The 19,650-nt window shown below is 43.2% G+C and overlaps 1 protein-coding gene across 6 annotated transcripts in view; it reads left to right on the top strand.

Annotated features, from left to right (window-relative positions):
* DIP2C (disco interacting protein 2 homolog C) overlaps positions 1-19,650 on the top strand; it is an 820,289-nt gene that overhangs the window by 670,824 nt on the left and 129,815 nt on the right. For all 6 annotated transcript variants that reach the window (XM_063921929.1, XM_063921931.1, XM_063921928.1 and 3 more), the window contains one exon: positions 5,483-5,594. In XM_063921929.1, the coding sequence (XP_063777999.1) occupies positions 5,483-5,594 (112 nt within the window). The remainder of the gene's footprint in view (positions 1-5,482; positions 5,595-19,650) is intronic.

The following is a 19,650-nucleotide window of genomic DNA, read 5'->3' as shown; positions in this document are numbered from 1 at the left end:
CTGTTGGTGCCTCTGGGTCAAGATCCACTCTACACCACGATGTTTCCCTGTGGAACCCAATGTACCTCGCAGAAAGAGTGTTAACCATGGTAAGTCTACCATAATATTCCTTTTTCCTCTCTGTATTTGTATACTTTTCATTGATACGTAAATATGAGTTACGGTATAAAGATTTATTGTTGCTAATTGCTATTGTCACTGTAATTTGTAGTAAATGTACAGGGGGGAATTATACAGCATGACTGCACACTTCAGTTGAGGCATCAAAGTCTGTACAGCAGGGAAATAATTGATGCAAACCGAGATAAGGCCGAGATAAGGTGCACTACAAATCTCAGGACTAGCAGCTGACTGCAGTGCACTGTATCACATGTTCGCAACTTTATAAATTGAAAAATAAGTGCCATTGAGCAAAGTAGTTGCTTGAGGCAACAGTAGTTCTGGTGTAGTGTCTGGTATGATGTGTACAATAACGTTACTGTAAAATAACCTGGTTTGATCTGTTACTGGGCATAGCATCGTGTTCCTGTTATTAGCAGCAATGTACATGGAGGGGATGATATACAATAACATTAAACAGTAGGTAAGGATGGCCCTTTCCAAACGAGCACCGAGAGGTGTGAGGAATACTTGTTACATAAAGGAGTAGAATAACATGGTAACTGCTGGTGATGAAAGTACATATGGCTACTGTACATAATCAGCCACCAATAATAAAGCAGTAGAACTAAGTTTAACAAGATGCCTGTATGTATGCGGTCTGTAATCATATATGGTAATTACTACTAAATTGCTGAGCGTATAATTATGGTCCTCTAGTGACTGTGTTATGCCTGGTGACTGCAACTTGGCCCCGCTGTGCCCTGCTTCTGCTATACTGACTGGTCCTCCGGCAGGTCCTGTGTTCATCACCGGCAGTGGGAGGAAGGGGGGGGGGGGTCATGCCCCAGCTCCCACTGCACAAGTAGGAGACATGACGGCAATCCTGCATTATTATATACATATACAGTAACAATATGTACAAACTCTCCAAAATGAGTCCTAAAAGATGTTTTGCTTCTGAACTTCCTACTTAATTAAGTAGGTACTCTATACTTATTTAAGTTTATTTGTTGCTAGTTCCCCTTCTGTATGAAGCTATAATAGATCAATTTGAACATTGCTTATAACATCTAACCCACAGAAAACAGCACTAATCTAAGCTGATAATGTTGGGGGTGAGGTAACTGCGTCAGGCAGGGAACAAGCTCCATCCTACGGGTACATTGACGTCATTTACTGCTAAACCTTTAGGGAGAAAATGTCCAGCATTGAGTACGGATGCTGAAAACAGCTGTACAGTACTTTTCTTTTCATGTGAAGGGTGAATTCTCTCCATGTTTTGCCTTTTTGAATTTGGAACGGTGTTTAGCACAAAACTGTGGTCTGGTGTAATTAGAGAGAGGATTGCCGATTATATGATAAGGAGATTTACGACGTTCTTCCTTATCTTGCAATAATTTCCTCCCATTTTCCATCATTTAAACCTCTGGTCATAATTAGGAAGGAGATCTGGGAGTGAAATAAGGGATATTGTCTCATCCATCATTAACAGGACGATGAATAGCACTTTATGAGGACCGTAATGTACAATTCCTGGAGGAGGGGAGGGACTGTTCTGTCTGCAGATTAAGTATTTGTGCGGTGCTTGTGCTTATTATCTGTTTTGATTTTGAAAACTTTTACAAATATTTGTATTTTCACACAGAGCAATTTATATAAAAGGAAAATTAACCATTGGCCCGATCATAGAGTGGAGGCAGTTGTTCCCGAAGAAGGTGACATGGATCAGTCCGTCTGGTCTTGTACATTTCTCATTAAGAGGCAGGAGGATAGCCTCAAGCTTCAACACCGAAGCGATTCAATTTTAAGCACATTTCATCCTGCAGTAGGCTCACAGCTAACGCGCATTAACCCATAGATTCCAGATCAAGTGCCTGATGCTATGTGCTGGTGCAGATTTCTGTTCACACCAGGCTGCAGGCTCACCGTGGGATGAATATGAATAGCACCAGGTGTTGTCACAAGCCTGCTGTAAGCCCCACAACTAATTGAATATGGTTCTAAATGTGGTCCGTTCACTTTGCGCAGTTTCTCTTCTCAAAATTTTTGAGGAGGATATTTTAGGGTTTTAAAATTACAAAGCATAAAATTTGAGAAACCTATGGAAATCAGTTTCGCAAAAAAAAAGTACCTACACGTTATTTGAAAGATAATTATGATCATTTTAAAATAAACAACTTTCAATCCTTTATACAGTAAGTATAATGGTTTGAAAGTTGTTTATTTTAGGATGCAAACCGTCATAACAGGTAAAACTCTTCTAGGCATGAGGAGCGTTGTCTAGGAAAAGGGTTTTTGTGTCTATAACTAATTAACATGTTTTAATTATCTAACAATAAAGGGGAACAACACACTTTAGATTAAACCGATCTTAATTATCTTTTAAAAAATGTGTAGTTACTTTAGGGTTTTTTTTTTTTTTTGTGAAATTGATTTCCATATGTTTCTCAAATTTTATACTTTGTAATTGTAAAACCATAAATTATCCTCATCAAAAATTTTAAGAAGAGAAGCTGCACGTTAATTAAAATCATTAAACCTTCATCTGCTCTTTTTAATTTGTATTACCAGCAAATGTAGATAGATTAATCATTGATTGGAATTCCATCTAGTTAATAAGCCCTTTTTGTGAAGTCCAGTAGGAGACATGAGGCTGAATACTGTACAAAATGTAATTCGATTTGTTACTAGTTCCCCTTTAGTATGAAGCTATAATAGATCAATTTGAACATTGGATATAACATCTAACCCACAGAACACAGCACTAATCTAAACTGATAATGTTGGGGGTGAGGTAATTGCGTCAGGCAGGGAAAAGGCTCCATCCTCAGGATACATTAACATCATTTATGGCTAAACCTTTCGGGAGAAAATGTCCAGCTTTGAATACGGGTGCAGAAAATTGGTATCTGGTGCAGCACCACTCGCCCCCAAAAAGCCTCAACCTGTCAATCATGCTAAGGCGATCAGACACTGTAAATGTGATTGCAGGACTCATTCTGCACATGCGCAGACTGGCTGTTGAGCATGCGCAGTTCGTCCACCATCGGACTAGTACCTAAACCATCGGTGTTACGTACTAATTGGAATCAGGCCCTTTAGTTTCTAGTGGGTTCTATCGCCATAACCTGTTCTACAGTTTATTCGCTGTGTCTTGCATGTCCTTTATAAAGGTGCCATTGACGTGTTTGTACTACATCCAAATTGGCCTTTGTGAGGGTTATGTGCCTCTTAAGTCTGTCCAGTAACTTGACTACATATTCATATATCAGCTCTTGGGGCTCTTGTAATACACCCTCCCAACTCTCCCAAATTAAGTCTAGAGGTCCTCATACTCTCTGACCATATAGCAACTCAAATGAGGAAAAAACTGTGGATGCCTGTGGCACTTTCCTTTAGGTGAACAGTAATTGTTGCAAAGCCTTCTCCCAATCGCCATGAGTGGACCTATGCTTTTAGTAACTTCTTAAGGGTACCATTGAACCTCTCACATAATCCGTTTGTCTGGGGGTGGTATGGAGTGGTACAAATCCGTTTTACTCAAGTTTTTACCAACATGGTTTGCAAAAGCTCTCCATGGAACTGCTTTCCCTTATCACTGACAATGTGAGGACTGCACATCCTAGTACGTCCTTTTAAGTTACTCAGGCAGATGGTTCTAATCAAAATGCAGTTTATTCTGTAGATGGCAATACATACATGGATATATAATCACCAGACAGATGTAATTCTTTGTAAGGTACAGCATACATTGGTGATAGAAGCACCGTTCTTAGTCACCAATCCATGATCCCACATTGTTGAAGCTACTGGTGGGCAGATTAGGGGCGGGAACCAGATCGTTATAGGTGGGAAAATGAGACGTAACTTTGGGTATCATATCACATGGCGGTTTGTGCAATGTGTCCTCCCCCGTTGGTGGTTGGTGACATGGTTCCCTTTGGAGAAGGTGCATTTATGCTTCATTCATACAATGTGGTTTGACACTGACCTCATCTATGCTGCCAATTAACTTTTGCAACCCCACAGGCTACCCTGGACAACATGGCCACTATATGCTGATTTAAACCGCACAAAGCACATAGTGAATAAATCACAAAATTACGTAGACAGTAGTTGTGGATCATAACCTTTATAAAACATCTGTATACACATTTTCAGCAAGGTGATATCAAGGATAAAACATCATTTCAACAGACTCATGATGCTAGACCTGAAACCTAACTATATTCATTGTCAACAGACCTCTAGTATGTCCTGTGTCTAAAATATATGGTATTGACATCCTTCACTGTATTGAGTTACACATTACATTTCAAGAATATAGATTGATGAAGTTTGACGTCAAGCCAAAGTATTCCGCTAAATTTAATTATGAATGATCGTCTCTAATAGTTTTTTGTTATTGACTACATTTTTCTCAAAACTCGAACAATAAAGTGCTGAGAATGGCTAAGGGGAATGAAGTAAACACCTAACCTTTCTTACACCACCAAGCACTATTATAAATGTAAAATACTTTTCACCAGAATAAAATAAAATCAGCAAGTTATGATTACACTAGAGCACAATAAAAGAACAAGGGTGGGGAATATTAATGCTTTTTCTTTACATGTCTTTCCCTTCCTTTCTTTCTTTCTTGAACTTAATTACCTTGTAATTCATATTTATACGACCAGCAAATTATTGTATAATCTATATAACAGTGGTGGCCAACATAATATTTTTCAGGGAACATTTTCAGAGAGAAGAATATAATCAGAGAAATGTAATACATACAGAATAATGTGAATACAGCACACTTTCTCTTTGGTGTCAGAATACCTAAGAAGGGAACAAATAAGGGAAATTATTGTGGCACGGAGAGCCACATGTGGTCCTTTTGAGAACAGCACACAGTCCTCGGGCTGCCAGGTGCCCACCACTGCTACAAAATAAAATATAATGAGTGTCACTTATTCATATTCATATATACTTGTCGGAGAGGCCTAGAAGCTTGGGCTCGGTGCAGAACTGTTCCTTCTGTTCTACAGGATATTTGTTTTATTAACACAGATCTTGCCTTCGCTGAAACCGCTGTATATAACAGAAATAATTATACTACATGAAGCAGAGTCTTGTTCTCATGCAAAAACTACCCATGTGCTTCTGCTTGACGGTATTTCCATACCCACTGATGGGTAACTCAGGCTCCTGAACTTAATATTTAGAACTGAAAGCCCAAATTAGTAATGTATCATTCACTGAACTTGCGTTATAGAAGACTATTGCTATTACAGAAATTCTCTGTGGAACGCAGTACTTCTCTGGGCAGTGTTGGGTTGAAAATGTGGAAGATGAAGATAATTATTTACTAATTTTTTTCCCTTTTGTTTCCCAGGTGAGTCGCTCTGCTTGTTTAATGACTACGCAACTCATTTGTAAGCTGCTAAGGTCAAGAGAAGCAGCAGCAGCTGTGGATGTTAGAACGTGGCCTCCGATCTTGGATACTGGTGAGAATATGTTGTCTGTTCTCTGACGAATGTGGAACTGTCTGTTGTATTTGGGTGGTATCATGTGGATGTGCTCGAAGGTTGTGCTTGAAAAAGCACAGCACACACAGGAGCCGAATCCCTGCAGTGATGATAGATTGAAGTGAAGGAGCAATGCTGCTCCCCAGTTTCTTGGGATTGATTACTAAATATAAAATCTTCACAGATGAATTGCTCTCATATGATTGGTGAGGACTGTTTCCACTTCATTTTTATGTCACTAGGTCTTGTCAACACTTTGCTATTTTAGCTGGGAACATGCATCCAGGCAACACAGCTCCTAAGCGTAGTGTATAAAGCTGTTTCCTTAGCTAACCCCTCTCTTGGAAAGCTAGACCCAAGATGCCAGCATGATCGTAAACATGGCTGTCACTGCACCTGGCCATATAAATTGAATGTATTCATCTAAGGCCAGTAATTATGCCGGATTGGACGGATATGGTAGCTCCTAATTTTTTCCACCAAGTTATCATCACGCTCTTGGGAATGTCACAATAACGTCACTGTCTGGAGTATTCTGAAACATCTAATGTTTATTTAGTCAGCTCTATTTATTTATTTTATAAAAATTATGTGAATAGAAATAATTAAACAATTAAGAAAGGAATTACTATATATATATATATATATATATATATATATATATATTAATGCTCTGTCACAGTCAAGCTGCTAGAAAGGGATTGTCAGGCCCAATATTGCACTGCAATTAAATACAGTGTATCCGGAAAGTATTCACAGCGCTTCACTTTTTCCACATTTTGTTATGTTACAGCCTTCTTCCAAGATTAAATAAATTCATTTTTTCCCTCAAAATTCTACACACAGTACCCCATAATGACAAAGTGAAAAAAGTTTTTTTAGATTTTTGCAAATTTATTAAAAATAAAAAACGAAGAAATCACATGTACATAAGTACTCACATCCTTTGCTCAATACTTTGTTGATGCACCTTTGGCAGCAATTACAGCCTCAAGTCTTTTTTAATATGATGCCACACACTTGGCACACCTATCTTTGGCCAGTTTCGCCCATTCCTGTTTGCAGCACCTCTCAAGCTCCATCAGGCTGGATGGGAAGCGTCGGTGCACAGCCATTTTCAGATCTCTCCAGAGATGTTCAATTGGTTTCAAGTCTGGGCTCTGGCTGGGCCACTCAAGGACATTCACAGAGTTGTCCTGAAGCCACTCCTTTGATATCATGGCTGTGTGCTTAGGGTCTTTGTCCTGCTGAAAGATCGTCGCCCCAGTCTAAGGTCAATAGTGCTCTGGAGCAGGTTTTCATCCAGGATGTCTCTGTACATTGCTGCATTCATCTTTCCCTCTATACTGACTAGTCCCCCAGTTCCTGCCGCTGAAAAACATTCCCACAGCATGATGCTGCCACCACCATGCTTCACTGTAGGGAAGGTATTGGCCTGGTGATGAGCGGTGCCTGGTTTTCTCCAAACATGACGCCTGCCATTGACGCCAGAGAGTTCAATCTTTGTCTCATCAGACCAGAGAACTTTGTTTCCCATGGTCTGAGAGTCCTTCAGGGTGCATTTTGGCAAATTCCAGGCAGGCTGCCATGTGCTTTTTACTAAGGAGTGGCTTCCGTCTGGCCACTCTACCATACAGGACTGATTGGTGGATTGCTGCAGAGATGGCTGTCCTTCTGGAAGGTTCTCCTCTCTCCAAAGAGGAATGCTGTAGCTCTGACAGAGTGACCATCGGGTTCTTGGTCACCTCCCTGACTAGGGCCCTTCTCTCCCGATCGCTCAGCTTAGACGGACGGCCAGCTCTAGGAAGAGTCCTAGTGGTTCTGAACTTCTTCCATTTACGGTATGTATGTATATATATATATATATATATATATATATATATATATATATATATATATATATAGAGAGAGAGAGAGAAAGGAACCGGCGCTAGATATCAAATGGGAGGATATATACAGTAAATAAAAAAAGATTTTTTTATTAAAGCATAAAAAATGTTAATATGCACACATTTATATATTCATTATGGTGACAATTATCCCATTTTATAAAAGTACATACAATAACCACTGTTCTGTTAATTGTATCCTGGACTTTGTACACTGAGGAGCAGGTAATGGGCAGTTTCTTTTACACTGGATCACTAGGGCATATGCTGTGTATTGTACACAGGCAAATGGCTTTATTATACATTGATCAATAAAGAATAGGTTCTATTGTACAGTAAACTAGACACAGGGAAATTACAGCTGTGTCTTCATACATATAGCTTCAACACACTATGCACCGTGAGATGCCCAGCGTGAGTGAGTAGGCAGTTCCCGTGCAACTCTGCTAACGTCAGGCGTCTTTTTTTGGCGTAAATGCGTCTTTTCCAGGAAAACACTGTAACGTAGCATTTCGTATGCAGATACAGTTGCAATTAGACAAATCTAGACATGCCAGATATCATTTTAATCAGCAGTGTGTTTATGCATAGAGATACAAATAAGACTACTTTTTAGGGTATTTTATACTAGCCATCAAACATTGGATCTAGCCTGTATGAATAGTTCCCTGTTTTATGCCAGTGTGTAAGAACTGACCAGTTATTGTTTATTAGACACCAGGTCCTATATTGGTCTAGGCACCAAAGACTAGGTTTTATCTTCTGACTACCCACCAGAGGAAGGGATTTCCATTGTATCTTCATTGCCGGAATCTGGGATCACTGTTCAGACGTCATTTGTGGGATCAACTCATGTAAAACTAATCAACCATTGACCGACTACAACCCCCATCATTCATCTGTCAGTCAAAACAGTTTTCAATCTTTATATTTCCGTAATGATGAGAATTATTTGCTGTGTTCACAGTTCTAGGTTTAGGAGCCAAGCCAAGCAGACTCTCAAATTTTAGTTTCACTCATTCAAAAATATGAGCTGGTTTAAAGGTGTCTGGGGTCCTTGAACATAATATTATATTATCCGCATTACTTACACTTTCTCTGCAAGCTCCCAGATTCTTGCCCATGAGTCTGCTTTATTTACAATGATAATTACACTGCAGCAATTGGGAAAATAGCCTCAAATTGATATTCCTGGCCTGGTGTCTAGGTCGTATTTTGTGGAAACAGCTGCAGATAAATTGTTAAAAATGCCATAGTTACATTTCAGTAATTATATTGAAGTATTATGGTTTCTGTCTTCATGATTATTAATCTAATATTGAAGGCATCCCGTGTGTGTGTGTGTGTGTGTGTGTGTGTGTGTGTGTGTGTGTGTGTGTGTGTGTGTGTCTGTCTGTAAACGACATTTGGAAATCATGTTTTTAAAAAATGTAAAAAAAAATAAAAAAAAGTGGAAATACTAAATAATAGGACGTCTTCGGCTTTGTCATACAACGTAATCATTTTCCTCATTCTCTCTTTAAGCTGCAACTGTCTGTCGCACTGCATTCATTTTTGAACACTTGTTATATATAGAAGTGTAGTAAATAGAGTGGCAGGGGCTAAAACAGGCCTGGGGGGAACAATTGGTCTGAGAGCCAGGGCAGACAAGAGGTTGGGCAGGGCTAGATATTGGATGAGGGCTGCACCATCATTGGGGGGGCGGTTATGTCTTCCAAAGAGGCCTAGGTCCTGTCTCTTGGCACTCCTGCTGAGCGCTGCATTGGACTATTGTACTTATTTTCTCTGACGTCCTAAGTGGATGCTGGGGACTCTGTCAGGACCATGGGGAATAGCGGCTCCGCAGGAGACAGGGCACAAAACTAAAGCTTTAGGATCAGGTGGTGTGTACTGGCTCCTCCCCCTATGACCCTCCTCCAAGCCTCAGTTAGGTTTTTGTGCTTGTCCGAGCAGGGTGCAATCTAGGTGGCTCTCTTAAGGAGCTGCTTAGAAAAAGTTTTTAGGTTTTTTATTTTCAGTGAGTCCTGCTGGCAACAGGCTCACTGCATCGAGGGACTTAGGGGAGAGAAGTTCAACTCACCTGCGTGCAGGATGGATTGGCTTCTTAGGCTACTGGACACCATTAGCTCCAGAGGGAGTCGGAACACAGGTCTCACCCTGGGGTTCGTCCCGGAGCCGCGCCGCCGACCCCCCTTGCAGATGCTGAAGATTGAAGGTCCAGAAACCGGCGGCAGAAGGCTCTTCAGTCTTCTTGAAGGTAGCGCACAGCACTGCAGCTGTGCGCCATTGTTTGTCACACACTTCTCACCAACGGTCACGGAGGGTGCAGGGCGCTGCTGGGGGCGCCCTGGGCAGCAATGTAAATACCTTTTATGGCTAAAAAATACATCACATATAGCCCTTGAGGCTATATGGATGTATTTAACCCCTGCCAGATATTACAAACTACGGGAGAAAAGCCCGCCGGAATAGGGGGCGGGGCTTATTCTCCTCAGCACACAGCGCCATTTTCCTGCTCAGCTCCGCTGTGAGGAAGGCTCCCAGGACTCTCCCCTGCACTGCACTACAGAAACAGGGTAAAACAGAGAGGGGGGGCACTTTTTTTGGCGATATTTTATATATTTAAGCTGCTATAAGGATACAACACTTATATAAGGTTGTTCCCATATATATTATAGCGCTTGGGTGTGTGCTGGCAAACTCTCCCTCTGTCTCCCCAAAGGGCTAGTGGGGTCCTGTCTTCGATAAGAGCATTCCCTGTGTGTCTGCTGTGTGTCGGTACGTGTGTGTCGACATGTATGAGGACGATGTTGGTGTGGAGGCAGAGCAATTGCCGGTAATGGTGATGTCACCCCCCAGGGAGTCGACACCGGAATGGATGGCTTTGTTTATGGAATTACGTGATAATGTCAGCACATTACAAAAATCAGTTGACGACATGAGACGGCCGGAAAACCAGTTGGTACCTGCCCAGGCGTCTCAGACACCGTCAGGGGCTGTAAAACGCCCTTTACCTCAGTCGGTCGACACAGACCCAGACACGGACACTGAATCTAGTGTCGACGGTGAAGAAACAAACGTATTTTCAAGTAGAGCCACACGTTATATGATCACGGCAATGAAGGAGGCTTTGCATATCTCTGATACTGCAAGTACCACAAAAAGGGGTATTATGTGGGGGGTGAAAAAACTACCTGTAGTTTTTCCTGAATCAGAGGAATTGAATGATGTATGTGATGAAGCGTGGGTTAACCCAGATAGAAAAGTGCTAATTTCAAAAAAGTTATTGGCATTATACCCTTTCCCGCCAGAGGTTAGGGCGCGCTGGGAAACACCCCCTAGGGTGGATAAGGCGCTCACACGCTTATCAAAACAAGTGGCGTTACCGTCTCCTGATACGGCCGCCCTCAAGGATCCAGCTGATAGGAGGCTGGAAACTACCCTAAAGAGTATATACACACATACTGGTGTTATACTGCGACCAGCCATCGCCTCAGCCTGGATGTGCAGTGCTGGGGTGGTCTGGTCGGATTCCCTGACTGAAAATATTGATACCCTGGATAGGGACAGTATTTTATTGACTACAGAGCAATTAAAGGATGCTTTTCTTTATATGCGAGATGCTCAGAGGGATATTTGCACTCTGGCATCGAGAGTAAGTGCGATGTCCATATCTGCCAGAAGAAGTTTATGGATGCGACAGTGGTCAGGTGATGCGGATTCCAAACGGCATATGGAAGTATTGCCGTATAAAGGGGAGGAATTATTTGGCGTAGGTCTATCTGATCTGGTGGCCACGGCAACTGCCGGAAAATCCACCTTTTTACCTCAGACCCCCTCCCAACAGAAAAAGACACCGTCTTTTCAGCCGCAGTCCTTTCGGTCCTATAAGAACAAGAGGGCAAAAGGACAGTCATATCTGCCCCGGGGCAGAGGAAGGGGTAAGAGAGGGCAGCAAGCAGCCCCTGCCCAGGAACAGAAGCCCTCCCAGGGTTCTGCAAAGCCCTCAGCATGACGCTGGGGCTGTACAAGCGGACTCAGGAGCGGTGGGGGGTCGACTCAGGAATTTCAGCGCACAGTGGGCTTGCTCACAGGTGGACCCTTGGATCCTGCAGGTAGTATCTCAGGGTTACAGGTTGGAATTCGAGAAGTCTCCCCCTCGCCGGTTCCTAAAGTCTCCTTTGCCAACGTCTCCCTCAGACAGGGCGACGGTATTGGAAGCCATTCACAAGCTGTTTTCTCAGCAGGTGATAGTCAAGGTACCCCTCCTACAACAGGGAAAGGGGTATTACTCCACGCTATTTGTGGTACCGAAGCCGGACGGCTCGGTAAGACCTATTCTAAATCTGAAATCTTTGAACCTGTACATACAAAAATTCAAGTTCAAGATGGAATCACTCAGAGCAGTGATAGCGAATCTGGAAGAAGGGGACTTTATGGTGTCCCTGGACATAAAGGATGCTTACCTGCATGTCCCAATTTGCCCTTCACATCAAGGGTACCTCAGGTTCGTGGTGCAAAACTGTCATTATCAGTTTCAGACGCTGCCGTTTGGATTGTCCACGGCACCTCGGGTCTTTACCAAGGTAATGGCCGAAATGATGATTCTTCTGCGAAGAAGAGGCGTATTAATTATCCCTTACTTGGACGATCTCCTGATAAGGGCAAGGTCCAGAGAACAGCTGGAGGACGGAGTAGCACTAACCCAAGTAGTGCTGCAACAACACGGGTGGATTCTGAATTTTACAAAATCTCAGTTGACCCCGACAACACGTCTGCTGTTCCTGGGAATGATTCTGGACACGGTTCAGAAAAAGGTGTTTCTTCCGGAGGAGAAAGCCAAGGAGTTATCCGAACTTGTCAGGAACCTCCTAAAACCAGGAAAAGTGTCTGTGCATCAATGCACAAGAGTCCTGGGAAAGATGGTGGCTTCTTACGAAGCAATTCCATTCGGCAGATTCCACGCACGAACTTTTCAGTGGGATCTGCTGGACAAATGGTCCGAATCGCATCTGCAGATGCATCAGCGGATAACCTTATCGCCACGGACAAGGGTGTCTCTTCTGTGGTGGTTGCAGAGTGCTCATCTGTTAAGAGGGCCGCAGATTCGGCATACAGGACTGGGTCCTGGTGACCACGGATGCCAGTCTGAGAGGCTGGGGAGCGGTCACACAGGGAAGAAACTTCCAGGGAGTATGGTCAAGCCTGGAGATGTCTCTTCATATAAATATACTGGAGCTAAGAGAAATTTACAATGCTCTAAGCCTGGCAAAACCCCTGCTTCAGGGTCAGCCGGTGTTGATCCAGTCGGACAACATCACGGCAGTCGCCCACGTAAACAGACAGGGCGGCACAAGAAGCAGGAGAGCAATGGCAGAAGCTGCAAGGATTCTTCGCTGGGCGGAAGATCATGTGATAGCACTGTCAGCAGTGTTCATTCCGGGAGTAGACAACTGGGAAGCAGACTTCCTCAGCAGACACGATCTACACCCGGGAGAGTGGGGACTTCATCCAGAAGTCTTCCACATGATTGTGAACCGTTGGGAAAAACCAAAGGTGGATATGATGGCGTCTCGCCTCAACAAAAAACTGGACAGGTATTGCGCCAGGTCAAGAGACCCTCAGGCAATAGCTGTGGACGCTCTGGTAACACCGTGGGTGTACCAGTCAGTGTATGTATTTCCTCCTCTGCCTCTCATACCCAAAGTACTGAGAATTATACGGCAAAGGGGAGTAAGAACGATACTCGTGGCTCCGGATTGGCCAAGAAGAACTTGGTACCCGGAACTTCAGGAGATGCTCACGGAAAATCCGTGGCCTCTACCTCTAAGACGGGACCTGATTCAGCAGGGACCGTGTCTTTTCCAAGACTTACCGCGGCTGCGTTTGACGGCATGGCGGTTGAACGCCGAATTCTAAAGGAAAAAGGCATTCCAGAAGAGGTCATTCCTACACTGGTTAAAGCCAGGAAGGAGGTGACTGCACAACATTATCACCGCATTTGGAGAAAATATGTTGCGTGGTGTGAGGCCAGGAAGGCCCCCACGGAGGAATTTCAACTGGGTCGATTCCTACATTTCCTGCAAACAGGATTGTCTATGGGCCTCAAATTGGGGTCCATTAAGGTTCAAATTTCGGCCCTGTCGATTTTCTTCCAGAAAGAATTGGCTTCAGTTCTGATAAAGCTAAATTATTTATCGTATATACAACCCTTTATGAGGTCTAAGAACACTGTACGCTGTTTACTTAAGAAGTACCGTAAGGGTACGCAAGTTGCGTAACGATCGCTCAGCCGTAGGCGAGACGCTCAAGCGTCACGTTCGCTCACGGCCCAGAGATCACAGACAAGCACTCTGTTGGCTATGACTAACGTAATGATTCGCTATGGCGTAGCGGACGCTCGAGACCACGAGGAGATCACCAGCGGCGCAGACGCTCACAACGCTATACCTTTATGTCTAAACCTATTATTAATGAAATACACAGAATACCTTAATGTGAATACAGGGTGTAAGTGCAACCTTGTGTAACCTGACTAACTACAAAGCTGCTTGAGCGTCACCGACGCTCAAGTAAACACTTAAAACTATAGGAAATACACAGATACTGGTTTAGGGTCCAAAGCCTATTATCTGTATTATAACTATTATACTTGCAAAAAGAATCACAGTACAAATGATACACTACAATATAACAGAGACTTCCTAACCAAATAACTATACAAGAAATACAATACAATACTATGCTGATCTAATACAATACAATACTAGTCAATGGGAGATACGAGAGAAGGAGAAGGGAGAGAGAGATATATATGAGAGAAATGGCTCACAGAAAGACAATGATTACGGAGAGAAACTTACGCACAAGGGTAAACGATCGCATGCGCCTGGACATCCAGCACCCGATTTTCAGCAATGAGAACCGTTGAAGAGTGAGAGCTGGATGTGGTCGGCCTGCCTATTTATGCCCCACACACAATGCAATCTAATGGTCCCTACAATCTGATCGTCCATTGGACACAGGAATTCGGCTTCGCATTATAACAAAAGGTCATAGGTTAATTCATACAGGTGGGCTGTGACGATTTCCAACTGCTCAGGTGGGAGGGAAACTGGGTTTCCCGCCGCATGGGTAATAAAGTGCAAATAAAGTAAATGTTCATAAACTTCTTATGTCCATAACTATTCGCACGAGCGATTGATCTGCTTCAAACCAACACCGGAATATTTCTAATTAAATATTCTTCCGATGGATACTAAACACCACTGTATTACTCCTGTCTGACCCTTCGTATCAAACAAAGAGGGATTCCTCTGTTCATAAACATTCTATATTAACCAAACTTTCAGAATCTATCAAAGGGACCATGATCTACAAAATACATTATTACTGAAAATATGTAACGATTGAGTCGCACGCTACAACCACATAAACTCTACCGTAAATACGCATACCATGCGCCTGCGGGTGCCCGCGACTGTGAGTATGCGCACGTACGGGAGAGCGTACGCATGCGCAGCACGGACCTGTGTGAGGTGCAAATATGGTAGTGTGCATAGAGATATTTTTCTGACTTTGACAGTCCACCCTTTGGCAGTCAATAATAACTGCCACTTCCTGAAAACATTTCAAAAGGAGAAAAATATATGTCAGGGGTTAATTCATTTCCATGGTTGGGTGAGGGAGGAGAGAGGAGTAGGTGTGAAGAGGGTATGACCTAGTGTGATAGCAGAAGCATGTGTGTATGAGTCCATGTTTGGGGGGGTTCATGTATCATCGTGCCGTACGTGTTGTAAATCAAGCTTCGAGGTATTGCGAAGTATACATTTGAATTCCTTCTTATCCTGTGGTACAGGTCTGTGGATGGGCTGTCAAACTTTACCGAGCTCTTTTCGGATTTTGAACAAAATGGGGAGCACATTTTAGTTGATGATACATGAATGGGGGGATATGTGATTGCTGATATCTGTGCCTGTATTCCCTATACTATGTGTGTTGTTACCTGAGGGTTGTAGAGATGAAGATGAAGAACACTTATGGAAAATGCAATGATATTCTATGTCAGGTAAATGTACATCTGTCGTCGAAGTTTTGTTCGGTATCAGTTGAAAGTCGTTTTCTTTGCGCTGTTTTGCTCATTAAACGTGAGCAATAAGCTTTGTCAATGCCATCAGATTTACAAAAGAATGTTGGGCTAGCGTGAGTTTAAAAATACTAGGGAAACTGGGGATCCATGGCAAAGTTCATCAAATGTCCATTTCTCAAGTGGTCAAAACTTCATCTTTGGTGCTTGTCTGTTGTCTGTATAGCGTCTCGTCAACTTCCTCGTCCAAGGGGGTCTTTGTATCTTGGAGAAAAGCAGAAAAACAGGTGAAAGAAACGGACCGTATAATCGCATTTTCATCACATCATGGTTTCTATCATTGTGTCATAAATCAAATCCAGGTTAATTACAGTTTCCTCATTCCTCAAGCTCATCACTTTTGTACTTTGTTTGCACCTCATTAAAGCCTGCCCGCATCTAAATATCAATCCAATAGATATAACAACACCTAAGATACATAGGAGGAACTTTCCAACATCCATTATGACTCCTTGAGCCCAGTCTCCTAAACCGGAGAACCAATTTCGCGGGTTCAACCATGACACCCAACCAGTCAGCTCATTACCTACAGCAGCAAGGGTGAGATTGTGTTTTCGACGAAATTCCCACTTCAATTGGAGAATATCGTCCATCTTTTGGTCTATGACCTCTACCGGATCCTCGGTGCTATTTGTGATATACGTGCAACACTTTATACCGTACTGTGTTGCCAATGTAACACAATATCCGCCTGTCACTGCTGTGAGGTAATTAAGAATCATTCTATGCTGTACCAGTTCTGTTTTATAAGCTTGAAGTTCTCTTCCAGTGTATCTAAACGTGTCATCATACATTTCAGTGATATTATCTAACAAATTGGCGAGTGCGGAAATGTATCTATAATTCATCACTCCTCGAGCGGTGCGAGTGAAATCTAACGCTACCAGAACCTGAATCCCGATGGATTCATGGATAAGATCAGAGGCCGGATGCTCTAACCTTTCTGACAGGTGTCTTTTAACTCGGTGCTCGTAATGAGTGTGAGTATAAGGAGCTTGGGCACCACGGTGTATGTCTTTCATTTTGTCATGTGTTACGGTCATCACTTCAGGCAATACTTTTCCAATATAACACAATCCTTCAGAGTTTGGGGCAAGCCACTTGTACGCCTTTCTCCCGCATATGAAATATGCATCATCGGGGAGAACATATGGGACGGAGAAAGACATTACCATATTACACACCTTCCAGGTGAAATCTCCTAGCCCTAATTCTTCCATCTGCTTAATGCACGTATCAGGTTGTACGATATGTGCACAGTATCCTGGTGATACTTCTCCAACTCTAGTAATCCTATTTCCTAAGGTGTATCTATACCGGAAAGATTTTCCTCTACTGGCTATGTGGCGTACAAGCTCTGTATCTGTAGGCATTCTATCTGCTCTATGTGAAAAGGTCATGGTGTGGTTACTCCATGATACTTCCCAATTTCCCGGCTTTCTGGGATTGGAGATGTTAAAACATAAGAGGGACCTATCCACGTGGTATTGGTGGAGCTTCAAACTAGGAGGGCTGGAGATATTAAACCTCCGGTCCACCGGTCTCCCACCATTTAACTCAAATACCTCCCCTATCGTTAAAGGAAATGGTACTAGCCCTGATTTGCTATGACCCTGAGGTACTTGGGAGCATACCCAACAATCTGTTTTGTTTAATACGTTACCCACTAAGGAGTGATAGTCACTCAATGGATGCCGGTCCATATGGATATTAAAACTGGATTGGCATTTCTTTATGCACCCATCCTCAATGACATTGTTACAGAGCCTACAGATACAGTTTTCTTCAGCTAACAATCCGTCACAATTTCTTCTATGATCAATGCTATCGGATCGTTTTCTGATACTCGCCTTTGCTTGTTGGTTAGGTTGATCTTGGAAAACTACGCCTCCATCTTTATCATCAGAACCCATTCCAGAACCTCTATCGACCTCCATGGTACTCTCGCCGGAACAGACTGCTCTGGTTAACATCATGGTCAACAGGAAAATCCGGATCACAGTCTCTTGGGGCAAGTCCATCTTTGAGGAGGAGATGAAGAAGAATGAGAAGGAGGAAAATTACATTTGAGGGAGAGGGGATGGGAAGTGGAGAAAAACAATAAAAGGGAATGGGGAGTCGACAACAGCTCTCGGTCTTCAAGGCTCAGGTGCCGCCTCAGTCCTCCTGGAACAGACACTCCAGTGATACAACCTCTACCGTCTGTTCCTTATCACGGGACTTCTCTGGATCAGCAACCTTCTTGCAGTGGGATGAATGGACCCAAGTCTCTCTCTCAGCAACCTTCAATGCTGTAGTGCTAGTCAATAAGACCTGGTATGGTCCTTCCCATCTGTCAATAAGGCAACCTGAGCGTAGAAAATTTCGTATCATTACATAATCCCCAGGTTCAATGTCATGACAATTACTATCAGGTAAATCAGAAATCACCAACTTCAGATTATCATTTTGATTCCTCAACTGCTTACTCATGTTAATCAAGTATTTTACAGTCACTTCATTGTTACATTTCAAATCATCCTGAGGGTTAATCATGACATGCGGTTGTCGACCAAACAAGATTTCAAAAGGGGATAGATTAAGAGGGGACCTGGGAGTGGTTCTGATACTGTACAATACAATGGGTAAAGCTTCTGGCCATGTCAATCCTGTCTCTGCCATCACTTTACTCAATTTATTTTTAATAGTGCTGTTCACTCTTTCGACCTTCGCACTCGCCTGTGGACGGTACGGAGTGTGCAGCTTGCTATCAATTCCCATCAACTTACACATTCCTTGAAAGACATCACCTGTAAAATGGGTACCCCTATCACTTTCGATTATTCTAGGGATACCATATCTACATACAAATTCCTGCACAATTTTCTTAGCTGTAAACATAGCGGTATTTGTAGCTGCAGGAAATGCTTCGACCCAATTCGAGAAAACATCTATACAAACAAGTACATATTTCAAATTCCGACAAGGGGGTAATTGAATGAAGTCAATTTGTATTACCTGAAAAGGGCCGCCGGCAGGTGGGATATGGGATGGTTCTGTAGGTATTGCCTTTCCAATATTCTTTCTCAGACAGGTAAGGCATGACATTGCTCTTTTACTCGCATGAGAGGAGAATCCTGGGGCGCACCAATAGGCTCTTACCAATTTGCACATCCCTTCCTTGCCTAGATGAGTCAGTCCGTGAGCTGCTTCAGCCAGACATGGAAGATATGCTCTGGGGGCCACTGGTTTACCATGTCCATCCGTCCAGAGTCCTGAGGACTCTTGGCTACATCCCTTTGCCTTCCAGACTGCCTTTTCCTGTGTGGAACACAAATTTTGCATTTCACACAACTTCTGTGTGTTAATGGTATTAAATACCATCAATTGTGTGGTGTCTGTCTGTATGGGGGTAGCAGCTGCTAACTTAGCAGCTTCGTCTGCTCGGCTGTTACCAAGTGATACCGGGTCTTGGCTATATGTATGTGCTTTACATTTGATAACAGCCACTCTGTCGGGTTCCTGTATCGCTGTTAGAAGCCTTTTTATGTGAGCTGCATGCGCTACCGGTGTACCAGCTGCCGTCATGAAATTTCTGAGGCGCCATAGGGCTCCGAAATCATGGACTACTCCGAATGCGTATCTAGAATCGGTGTAGATATTGGCTGACTTACCCTTAGCCAATTCACATGCTCTGGTTAGGGCGACCAGTTCAGCAACCTGGGCTGAGTGAGGTGGGCCTAGCGGTTCCGCTTCTATGGTGTCTTGGTCATCTACGACTGCGTATCCAGTACACAAGTCTCCCGAGTCTGACTGTCTGTGACAACTACCGTCCGTGTAGAACGTGAGTTCTGCATCTTCCAGTGGGTTGTCACTGATGTCAGGCCTTGCGGTAAAATTTTGGGTCAAATATTCCATACAATCATGTGTATCTTCCTTTGTATTGAATCCTCCTTCCCCAGCACTCTCACCTTCCACCCTTTGTGCCTGACCAGGCACACCTGGGAGATATGTTGCAGGA

This window comes from Pseudophryne corroboree, chromosome 5 (assembly GCF_028390025.1).
Source record: "Pseudophryne corroboree isolate aPseCor3 chromosome 5, aPseCor3.hap2, whole genome shotgun sequence".
Taxonomy (NCBI): domain Eukaryota; kingdom Metazoa; phylum Chordata; class Amphibia; order Anura; family Myobatrachidae; genus Pseudophryne; species Pseudophryne corroboree.
This window is presented reverse-complemented; position numbering and strand designations above follow the sequence as displayed.